This window comes from Pongo pygmaeus, chromosome 13 (assembly GCF_028885625.2).
Source record: "Pongo pygmaeus isolate AG05252 chromosome 13, NHGRI_mPonPyg2-v2.0_pri, whole genome shotgun sequence".
NCBI classification, from domain to species: domain Eukaryota; kingdom Metazoa; phylum Chordata; class Mammalia; order Primates; family Hominidae; genus Pongo; species Pongo pygmaeus.
Window position 1 is genome coordinate 87,258,565 of NC_072386.2, and position 12,065 is coordinate 87,270,629.

The following is a 12,065-nucleotide window of genomic DNA, read 5'->3' on the forward strand; positions in this document are numbered from 1 at the left end:
TCATCATTTTCTCATCAAATTACCCTGGAACATTTGTCAAAAAACAACTGATGATGTTCAGTTACAACTCAGAGAAATAGAGAGCAGGCAAGAGCACTGCTTCTATTCATAAAACAAGAAAATAGTTGGGAATACTTTAACTTTTCTTCAATGCACCTGATATCTGAAGCCACAGAGCAAAAAAGCTATCTGGAAAACTAGGTGGTTGTAGAGAGAAACAAAGATCCAAGCAGTTTTTTAACTGAGAGAAAGAATGCCAAATGCCATATAAAGTGACTCCAGTGGGAAAACTAGACAACATGCAGTATCAGGTAGGTAACTGTGGCAGAGAGATAAAGACTATAATAAAATTAAAATGAAAAACACAGTACCATAAATGAAGAATGCCTTCCAAGGGTCCATTATTATACTCAACACTGCTAGGAAAGAATCAGTGATGTTGAAGATATATATATATATATATATATATATATATTTGCTTGTGTATTTGTGTGTGAGAGACACACGTAGAAAAAAAGAGAGAGAGAAATGTATTGGTTGACACTGGCTTCTTTGAAAAGAGACAGTTTAGTAACAATGGCCTTTACTAGACAGACATGTTAGAAGGCAGCAGGAGAAAGGGAATGTGGTATCAGATATTTTCTGTAAAAGGGTTGTTATTAATATTCATGTGGCAAATTGTAGCTGATGTCAAAGTAGTTATAAAGCAAGGGGAACACAATTCTCTTACAGCAATGTTGAGGTCTAAGAAACATAAAACAAATACCTGGTAAGTACCATGCACATATACATACATAAACAATCAATAACTCACAAAACATTCACATATTTGCAACACTGCTTTTCAGTTTATGCAGTTTATTTTTTGTTCTTTTCAAGCTTTTTATTATAGTGAATGTCTTATATTTCATTAAAAGTTTGATATTATATATGAAACAACAGTTCTGATAAAGCAATATCTATATAAAGGCTGTTACTTACCTTTCTCAAATTGATAGATTTTCTCCTTGTAACAAGCTCTGATATAAAATATGATAATCTGTTGAAAACTTTTACACATTCAAAACTAAATTATCATATATTTAATGAGATTTTGGGTGTGTATGTGTGAGTGTCTGTCTGTGTGTGTGAAGAATTTCCTACATTTGTTAAAATGTCAGATTTCTTATGATATTACCTGTCTGATGAGGAAGACTTTGGGGATAAAAGCCATGGTCATTCAGGATGCTGTCCGAGGTTTGTCCTATGTGACTTTTCTGACATACACCGAGTTCAGATGTCCTGAAAAATCATACTCGTAAGTTTTATTATGTGAGGGTTGTTGAGTTTCTGTCAGTATCAAGTATACCCAAACCTTTAGAAGTTCAGCAGAGAACACATTTATTTCCTCACTGCAAAAAGTCCAACTGCGTACATGATGGAGAAAACTCCATGCCACAGTGTCCTTCTCTGACCTGGGTTCCTACCATCTTGTACTTTCCATCGTCAGAGCCTGAGTCCCACGGTTTTCCTCCATTCCATTCTAATGAGGGATAGAAGAAAATATTGAGAATTTGACTGATGTATTTAAGACCTGTCATTGACCCCCATATTCCACTAGCTAGAGGGTAACAATATGACCCCATTTAGATGAGAGAGTGGTTGAGAAATTTAGGCCAGGTGTGGCATGAGGGAGAAGTGAAAATGATTACTAGTGAACATTTCAATAGTTATTATATGACATATAGGGATTACCTCTGTGTAAGTTAAAATGAGGGTTGACATGGCAGAAGAATTTCCCACATCCATTAACTTCATTTCTTGTTTGTTTTAATATACTATGAGGTCTCTATCTTGAATGTATTTTCTGCTGTACTGACTTTTTGTTAAAGTTTATCACACACTTATTATATTCTAGCTTTTGTCATTGTGTGATTTCTCTGATGGTGAATGAGTTTTCATTGATGGCACAAAGTTTTCACATTTTTATTACTTTCTCAGAGCTTTTCTGCAGCATGAGTTTTCTGAGGAGTGAGTTCACAAGAGTATTTTCCATATTCATTATGTTTATAGGGTTTCTTTGCTGAGTAAGTTCTGTAATATCCATAGAAGACTGCGCTCTGGCTGAAAGAACGCCCATATAAAATAGATTTCAACAATTTATCTTCTATTCTTTGATATTTGGTAGAGGCTGAAATTGTAGAGGAAATTCCAGTGCTCACTATGTTAACAGTTCTCTCCTGTGTGTTCATTTATGTATTGTGAGGTTTGATTTCCAGCTCAGAGTTTTTTCGTATTCTTTATATGCATACATTTAATCCCCTGGGTGGGCTTTCTGATGTTCTCTAAGGCTTGATTTTTGACTGAAAGTTTTCCCACATTTATCACATTTATAGGGTTTCTCCCCTGTGTGAGTTCTCTGATGTACTCTGAGATTGGATTTCTGACTGAAAGCTTCCCTACACTGATTACAATTATATGGTTTCTCCCCGGTGTGAGTTCGCTGATGTTTTCTTAGGACTGACTTCTCACTGAAAGCTTTTCCACATTCATTACATTCATAGGGCTTCTCCCCAGTGTGAGTTCTCTGATGCCCTCTGAGATTTGATTTCTGCCTGAAAGTTTTTCCACACTCCTCACATTGATAGGGTTTCTCTCCAGTATGAGTTCTGTGATGTACTCTGAGGTTTGATTTCTGACTGAAAGCTTCCCCACAATGATTACATTTATAGGGTTTTTCCCCTGTGTGAATTCTATGATGTCCTCTGAGTTGTGATTTCTGACCAAAAGCTTTTCCACACTGATTACATTTGTAGGGCTTCTCCCCTGTGTGTGTTCTATGATGTTTCCTCAGGCCTGACTTCAGTTTGAAAGCTTTCCCACATTCATCACATTTATATGGTCTTTCCCCTGTGTGAGTTCTTTGATGATTCCTTAGGCCTGACATATGGCTGAAAGATTTCCCGCATTCATTACATTCAAAAGGTTTCTCCCCTGTGTGAGTTCTCTGATGCACTATGAGGATTGACTTATAGTTAAAAGATTTCCCACATTCATGACATTCGAATGGTTTCTCCCCTGTGTGGGTTCTCTGGTGTATTCTTAGGCCTGACTTTGCACTGAAAGCTTTCTCACATCCATCACATTTATATGGTTTCTCTCCCGTGTGAGCTCTCTGATGTTTTCTTAGGCGTGACTTCTCACTGAAGGCTTTCCGGCATTCACGACATTCATAGGGTTTCTCCCCTGTGTGACTTTTCTGAGGCCAAATCAAGCATGAATTCATAGAGCAGGATTTCCCACATTCATTATACTCATAGGGTTTTGCCCTTATGTGAACCTTCTGATGTACACTGAAAGTTGACTGGTAGCTGAATGTCTCTGCACATGGGTGATAATCGGAGTATTTATCTGTTGCATGAGTTCTCTGATGCACTGGGAGGGTTGAATTATGGTTGAAACTTTTTCCATATTCAGAGGGTTTCACCCCTATATGAACTCTATGACGTTCTCTAATGTGTGACTTTTGGTTGAAAGATTTCCCTCCTGTGAGAGTTTTGTGAGTGATTCTACAGAAACAATTTCCAGTATCATTAAACTCATAGTGACTCTTCTCTGGATGAATGTTCTGAGGAATAATAAAGGTTGATTTATCATATTTGTTTTCCCGAAATTTATTGAAATTGTAAGATTTTCCTTTTGGGTGGGTACTGTTAGATGTAACAAGGGCAGCCTTTTCAAGAAAAGCTTTTCTATTTTCATTATATTCAAAATCTTGCCCTAGAGTCTGAATTGTCCGATGTTGAATAACTTCCCCCTTATGATGGAGGGTTTTCACAATTTTACTATAAGCAAAAGATTTCTCTTGAGTGTTAGTTCTGCCATCCTTAATACTGATGAGCCATTTGTCACAAACATTATGCTCATGAGCCTTTTCTTTTGAATACTGACAGTGTGGGGCCATCAGGCTGAGACCCTGGCAAGCAGACCCCGCAGTGTCACATTTACAAGGCATCATTCTTGCAGGAAAAATGTTTATGTCTCGATTCTGTGGTTTTCCTGAAATTTCTTGCTCTGTAGTCAATAATTTATTGGTGAATAAAACTTGCCACCAATGTTTGCCTTGATTTTCTGGGCTCTTCTCTGAGATTTCATCAGGTTGGGAGTCTTCTAAAAATGATAAAATTAAACAAACTTTATGATATTTAACACGTTTCTTATGGAATGGGACATATATGTATATATATGCCCTATTATGTATTTGATTCCTTAGTTTCTGGCTCAGTTTCTCAACAATAAAGTAATTTCAAGTACATATTCCCTATATTCCCTTTTTAGCTTAATTTTTTTTTGTAGTAGAAAAAGAAATGGGAAATGAATATACATATGTATTTGGCATCTTAAAATAGAATTTTCAAAACTGAATAGAGAAGAGGATATAAATCAACAAAATGACGGAGAATGGTGTATACGTAAGAGCGTTGGATCCTGGGAACAGGAAAATCAGAGAATGGGATGAATAAAAAAAGATTACCAACATGAAGTAGATAACAACAACAAAAATCAATGGATTAGTGGTTTTATCTAATCATAGATAGGGATTTGCCGTAGGGAGTAACGCTAGTCTAGATTCTTATACAAATATAAATTACAATGGTAGGATAATCATTAGCCTACAATAGTTCAGTTGGAGCTCCATTTCCATTCTACACATCACAAAAGAAATTTATAAGGACACTAATTTCCTCATGTTAAAAGAAATACTACTACAGACAACATTTTAATTCTGTCTGCATTATCATCAAAGAAACACACATGTGTAAGTGGAAATGTAAAACTGATGGGAGTTAAAGTCATTTTTCCACCCAGACTGGATTCACTGCTCTGCCCTAGCTCTGGTGACTTGGTTTATTATGTCAGGGTTGTTCAATAGTGAATCTTTTTTTGTTTTGTTTTTTTCTTTTTTTGAGATGGAGTCTTGCTCTGTCACCCAGGCTGGAGTATAGTGGTGTGATCTCGGCTCACTGCAACTTCTGCCTCCTCAGTTCAAGCGATTCTCCTGTCTCAGCCTCCTGAGTAGCTGGGATTACAGGCATGCACCACCACGCCCGGCTAATTTTTGTATTTTTAGTAGATACAGGGTTTTGCCATGTTGGCCAGGCTGGTCTCGAACTCCTGATCTCAGGTGATCCACCTGTCTTGGCCTCCCAAAGTGCTAGGATTACAGGCATGAGCCACCACACCCGGCCAATAGTGAATCTTTTTAGATCATCAAATCTTAACTTTTGTCTTTTCAGTTTGCTCACTCATTTCCCTAAAACTAGCTTTGTCTTTGTCCAATCCTTAATTCTGCTTTCAATCTACTTTTTAACATTGCTAGTTTTTATTGACTGTGAGAACCTTATGGATCATATATTTTAACCTGGACTTAGAAACTTTACACACATCCTTTATATTTACTTATCATAGATTTCTTGTGTATATTTGACTGCTATTGCCCTACTGCTACCCACATTCCATGCAAAAATGTCAGTCTTGTGCTAAAAATATTCCAAGGCCTTAAATATACTGCCTTAGTGCCCTAAGAGATATTCAGGAAAAGAAGGTTTTACATTAACTGTGGGCTCATTACATGTTGTAGCTCTCACTGCAACAGCCCACAGTCTTTTCTGCTCTAGTCTTGACAGGATATCACCAGTAAATAGTATATTTTCAGCAATAATCTTATATTCTTTCTCTGAATCACTCTGCTTTTTAGCCTTAGACCTATGTAGACTCTAGATGTCCTTCAGGCAATTTAAAGCATTTCCCAAATTGCACACACACACAAAAGGCTTCTTGTGTCTTCCCACAAATATAAGGAACATTTATTTAAAATCTGAAAGTAGTTACTGTCTATAGCATTCATTTTAACAAGGAATATATGGCTAGTACTCACATATCTGACACTCATGATTTTTTAAGAAAAAATTATCATCATTCAAATTAGGAAGTATTTTAAAACTTACGGCATGTGCATGGTTAAATGGCATTTTCTCTTTCTTAGTTGTATGTAAAATAATAGTTCACTTTTTTTTTTTTTTGAGACAGAGTCTTGCTCTGTCACCCAGGCTGGAGTGCAGTGGTGCGATCTCGGCTCACTGCAAGCTTCGCCTCCCGGGTTCATGCCATTCTCATCCTCCTGAGTAGCTGGGACTGCAGGTGCCCACCACCACATACGGCTAATTTTTTGTATTTTTAGTAGAGATGGGGTTTCACCATGTTAGCCAGGATGGTCTCAATCTCCTGACCTCGTGATCTGCCCACCTTGGCCTTCCAAAGTGCTGGGATTACAGGCGTAAGCCACCGCGCCTGGCTGATGGTTCACTTTTTAATCAATAGCATTAATTATTTTATGCAGCTTTGTTCTCCTTTCCAAAATATAACCTTCATTCTGATATACTTTATATCTCTCTGTAATATAAATGAAGACAGTGACTCTTAAAAAGCAGTGTGCCTCAAAATTACCTCCTCTTTCCTAAACAAGTGCTCAGACACAATGCTAACCTACACCTGATTATTCAAAAGTCTCAGAAATTTGACTGGGGTGTTTGCATTTAGGGATCATGTTTTTTGAATGAATCAATATGAAATACCTCTCTCGAGTGGCTTTGAAGTTAATACACAATATTATTAAAAATACTTACATGTTATATTGCAGGGACTCAATATATAGAAGAGTAAAGCAGAGACCATTCTTTTTAGTGGGTTATAATCCAGGTGGGAATGGAGCGCATTCATAGCTATGTGCTCTCTGGCACAGTGTTTCATTTTCTTTTAACACATCTATCAAGTAGATTGTGAGTTTACAAAAAGAAGAGATAAGGCATACACTAAAGTATTTCAAACTATACCACAGAAGTAGGAATTTAAATCAAAATTTGAGTAATAGTGCTTTCCCCCTTTTTCGAATTGAGACCATTTTATTCAGTTATTTTTATTGCAAGAACCACTTTTGGCTTTAAAATTTATACTAATACAGTCTTATTTTTATTACATCTTTTGCTTTGCTTAGTTTTCTTTGAAAACTTTCTCACTTTTAAAAACAAGTACGTAAGACTAATATAAGACGAAAAGTTTTTCTAAGCACTGCTTTATCTATATCCCAAAGGTTCTAATATGCATGTTTTTTACCTTTGAAATTTTCCAGATATTGGACAATTTTGATTTTCATTTACTCATTGATTAAATATGTTTTTAAAGATGTATATTCCTTATTGATTTTAAGATAGACTTTAATTCTTCTCACATTGTTTGCAATTTGCAGTTTTACTGGACAATAATATCTTTACTTTGTGGATTTATTGATTTTTGCACAAAATACTTTTATATTTTGTCAGGGTCCCATGGTCATTTTAAAAAGGGTTCATTCTGTTTCCAGAGTAGAGTTTTGAAAGACACATCAGATTCATTTTTATAAAATATGTTATTTATAACTTCTAGAGCAGGAGTCAGTAAACTTTTTCTGTAAAAGGCCAGAGAGTAAATGTTTTCCACTGGGCTGATCATGTGGTCTCTGTTGTAACTACTCAATTCTACCTTGTAGCATGAGCACATAAATGAATAGCTATGGCTGTGTTCTAGAAAAATCTTTCCTGACCAAAATAGGCAGCAGGTAGAATTTCACCTGCGTCCTCATTTGCTGAGCACTAGTCTAGGAACTCAGTTGTGATCCACTGGCTCTGGTATGAAATCAAAGAGGTAAATTAAAGTCTATGCGACCTAATATGTTTCCATTTTTCCTCAGACACTTGCAGTTTTTTGTTTTATGAAACCTGATGAAAATTTAGTGCACAAATATTCAAAACTCTTAAATATATTTTAAAGTTGTCTACTTTTAAAATATCCTTTTAAAACTGTCTATTTTAGCATTCTCAAAATGCCCTTTCTCTTCTCTGTTTTTTGACCTGAATTTAACTTTAGTGTTATTGAGTTTACAAACAGAAGAGATAAAGTATAGGATAAAGTATTCCAAGATTATGCTATAGAAGTAGGAATTTAAAGCAAATAAACACTGAATTACTTTAGTTTATTGCCTTAGCAATTCATAACCGTATTTTGAACTTCTCAAATTATTTTAAAAATATACCTCTTTAACAAAATCTAATAGTATTTTCTCTTAATAGGTGAATTTAATCCACTTAACATTAGTTGATATGGCAAATATGTTTGTCTTACTCTACGTTATGGCAGGGATCTGCATAGCTTTTGTGTAGATAAGAGTTGATTCAGCAGGCCTGAGACTGCTACTCTTAGAAAGGCTGTCTTGTAAGGTTTGCCCTTGGCTGGCATCTAGAAACAAGATTCCCATAACTGCCGAGGGGCTCACCGTGCCAGCCCCGCACAAACAATATGATAGAGAACACCAGTTTTCCATCTCAAAGTCTGTAATTTTGGCAGATGCTAGACAGAGGGTGTCTACATGATTAGCCCACAATAAAAACCCTGGGCACCAGTTCTGGGTAGACAACATTTTACATATGTTTTCAAAATTCATTGCTTAGGAAACTGTGCTTGGGGAACTATCTGAACTCTCAGAAGCTTGTAGCTTGTTTCCTACGAATTTTGCCCCATGCACCTTTTATCTTTGCTGATTTTTCTTTGTATTTTTTCACTGTATAAATTTTAACCATTATTATGACTATATGCTGAGTTGTGTGAGTCCTACTAGTGAATCAGTGAACCTTCTCGTTGAATTCAGTAACTCACCTGGGGAGTTCCTGCTTAGAAATCCTTTCTCTTTCTCTAATAACCATGGATCTTCTCCTTGTTCCAATGTGAAGATCAGTTCTGGTTTTGTAAAGCAGTACCCTATAAATGGGAAACAATTTAGCATTTGCATTAGTTGCATAGGTTCTACTGTTTCTGAATGTGAAGAAGGTACAGCTTCAGAAGGGGCATATTCAGGGTGCTCACTGGACCTTCCTTGGGGAAGTAACCACAAAAAGCATTTTCTTTCTTTTCTTACTTTTTTTTTTAGAGACAGGGTCCCTATGTCACTCAGGCTGAAGTGCAGTGGTGCTACCATGGCTCACTGCAGCCTCAAACTCCTGGGCTCAGGTAGCTGGGACTACAGGTGTGTACCACCATACCCGGCTAATTTTTAAAAGTTTTTTTGTAAAGATAGAGTCGAACTCCTGGCCTCAAGCAATCGTCTCACCCTGGCCTCCCAAAGTACGGTGGCATAAGCCACTGTACCTGGCCAAAAAACATTTTCTTATTCTCATAAATGATCAATCTCCTTGAACCCCTGAACTGCACACCTAAGTAACATAAAATTCTAAAATGGCCAATGTCTTGGTTATCGAGGAAGAGATTTCATAAAGACTTCCATATCTGGCTGTAACAGGGTAAAAGGAACTGATTTACTGCTCCATAACAGACAACTAAAAAACCAAACAAAATATAAAAAATGGTAATTAGGTTTTAGCCAAGAGGCAGTGCAGACAGGGATCCCTGAAAGTAGAGAAACAATGAGGTGAGCCCTATGATTATCACAGGCTACTTGTGAGAGAGTTGCCAAACCAGAGTGGAAAAAGAACACCAAAACAGAGCCTGGCAGACTTGGTAAGCTGATGTGACGAAATTGGATGTTTAAGGAAGCCCTGGCAACTAGAATTTGTGGGAGTAAATGCCAGCGAAGAAAGAGCTATACTGATATAAAATGTTGGAGATCTGCAGAAGGATCTCCTGAGTTCTGACTTGTATAAGCATATAAGAGAATCACTCAAGGTTAGGAAAAGACCAGTGAAAAAGAATAGGCTGAAAAATCACTACAGCATACACAAAGGTAGGAAGTTTATATCGTCACCAACCAGGGTAGAAAAACCTCCTAATTAATGACCAACAGGGTAGAATAACCAGAAGGGTACTGCTTTAGTAGAGGGGCCAAATTAGTTCTAAAGTGAGCTCTGAATCCAACACAACAAAGCTTAAAGTGTACTTGAAATGATCAAACTAATTCCAAATAACTTAACTACATCCCAGAAAAGGCTCAGAAATATGTAAAAGAATACAACAAAATCTAGCAACTCACAATGTAAAATTCACAGTATCTAGCACCCAATACAAAATTACTAGGTATGAACAGAAGCAGTGATACAAGACTCTTATCAAGGAGAAAAATCAATCAGTAACAACCGAATAAGAGAAAGGCCCATATGGCCAGGCACAGTGACACCTGTAATCCCAGTTATTTGGGAGGGTGGGGCAGGAGGACTGCCTGAAGCTGGGAGTTCAAGACCAGCCTGGGCAACACATAGAGAGACTGGAAAATAATAAACAGAGTTATCTGTGACCTGTGGTTAAATAAATTTGTAGTCTAACATATATGTAATTAGCATTCCAGAAGAAAAAAAGGAAAGGGAGAGAAAATTCTGATGCAACAGTGGCCAAAATTTCCTAATTTTAATGACCTATATAAACCCTCAGATCCAAGAAGCTAAATAAATGCCAAGAGGAAACAAAATCACACCAATGTACATTATAATCAAATTGCTAAAACCTGCTGAAAAAAAGAAAATTTTATGTAGACAGAAAAAGACATAATACATGCAGAAGAACAAAGAGAATTAAAGCTGGCTTCTTGTTAGAAATTTTACAGTCTGGAAGACAGTGAAGTGATACTTTTAAAGTACTGAAAGAAAAAAAAATCAACTTAAAATTCTATACTTAGCAAAGATAAGATGTTTCAGACCAAAAAAAGAAAAAAAAAAAAAAAAGCTGAAACAATTTATCAGCAACTGATGTGTATTACAAGAAATGTTAAATTTTCCAGACAGAAGAAAAATGGTACTATGAAAATTTCTGATTTATATAAAAAAATTTATAGAGATAAAGAGCACCATAAACTGGAAAAAAGAGGATGAAAATAAAATATACTTTTCTCATTCTTGGAATTCTTTTCTTTAAATAGAACATTACCTTTCAAGTTATCTTTTTAGACAATATTATTTATTATGGGTTTATAATATATAAATAGCACACATAAAGAGAAATTCTGCATAATGATAAAGGGAATAATTAATCAAGAGGATATAACAATCACAAATGTTTTTCCATCTTATAACACTACTTCAAAATACATAAAGCAAATCCTGATGAAACTGGAAGAATAACCAAATCCACAATTGTAGCTGGACAGTAAAACTCCTTTCTCAATAATTTATAGAAGTAGATTACAAGTAAATAAGAAGGAGTACAGAAGACTTGAAGAATATTATCAACCAACATGACCTCCATTTATAGAACACTGATCCAAAAGGAAAACACATTATTTTCAAATACATATGAAACATTTAACCAGGATAAATCATATGATGGGCCCTGAAACAAGTTTAAATAAACTTTAAAAGGATTAAAAAATCTTGTTCTCCAAATAGGAATTAAATGAGAAAGCAATAATAGTAAAAAAATTTTTGAAGAGCCAAAAATTTAAAATAAAAAAGCCATGTTCTATTAGAAATATGGAGTAGAGGTACTTTCTCTTATCTTTTCTGGTATGTATAGCTAAAAACTATGGATATTATATATTTAAAAACATAAGATGCTGAAAGGCAGAGAGAAGACAGCAGATTGTTCAAGGACCTCAGGACTCAAGGAATGACAATGATGAGTTCCCTGCACTTCTCTTTGGCCTCATATATTCCAAATTAGAAGCTGGAGAAGCTGGCAACAAACAACATGAATGTGGAGACAGAAAAACAAGACAAAACGTAAAACCCAAAGCTTGTGCTCTCAAGCCAGAGGTTCAGGAAAGAGGCAGCCTAACAAGATTGAAAACTTTTAGACAACGACTGTTCTTAATTCAGCCAAACACAAAATAAAAAATATGTTCTCCACTTCTACTGCTGCCATGAAAGGACAAGTGGGGAACTCAAATGTCTGTGCTCACCAGGCTGTAAGAAGGTTCCCTTACTGTTCCACCAGGGTCATGTCAGAGAGGGCTGACTGGGGGCTGAGACATGTCTCCAAGCCAGGCAGTGACAAGGTCCCCTGCCCCCCAGTGTCAGTAGAAGCCCCATGGGGAGCAGTAATGAGGCACTTCG

The 12,065-nt window shown here is 36.3% G+C and overlaps 1 protein-coding gene across 6 annotated transcripts in view; it reads right to left on the reverse strand.

Annotated features, from left to right (window-relative positions):
• Positions 1 to 484: 484 nt before the first annotated feature.
• The window catches only part of ZNF782 (zinc finger protein 782), a 36,633-nt gene continuing 25,052 nt past the window's right edge, over positions 485 to 12,065 (reverse strand). For 5 of the 6 annotated variants that reach the window (XM_054502922.2, XM_054502918.2, XM_054502921.2 and 2 more), the window contains 2 exons: positions 8,728 to 8,829; positions 1,366 to 4,149 (listed from right to left, as the gene is read on the reverse strand). In XM_054502922.2, coding sequence (XP_054358897.1) covers positions 2,294 to 4,149; positions 8,728 to 8,829 — 1,958 coding nt within the window. In that variant the 3' untranslated portion in view covers positions 1,366 to 2,293. Of the gene's footprint in view, positions 1,282 to 1,365; positions 4,150 to 8,727; positions 8,830 to 12,065 lie in introns of those variants that run through there. The other variant, XR_010123335.1, reaches the window with a different exon arrangement.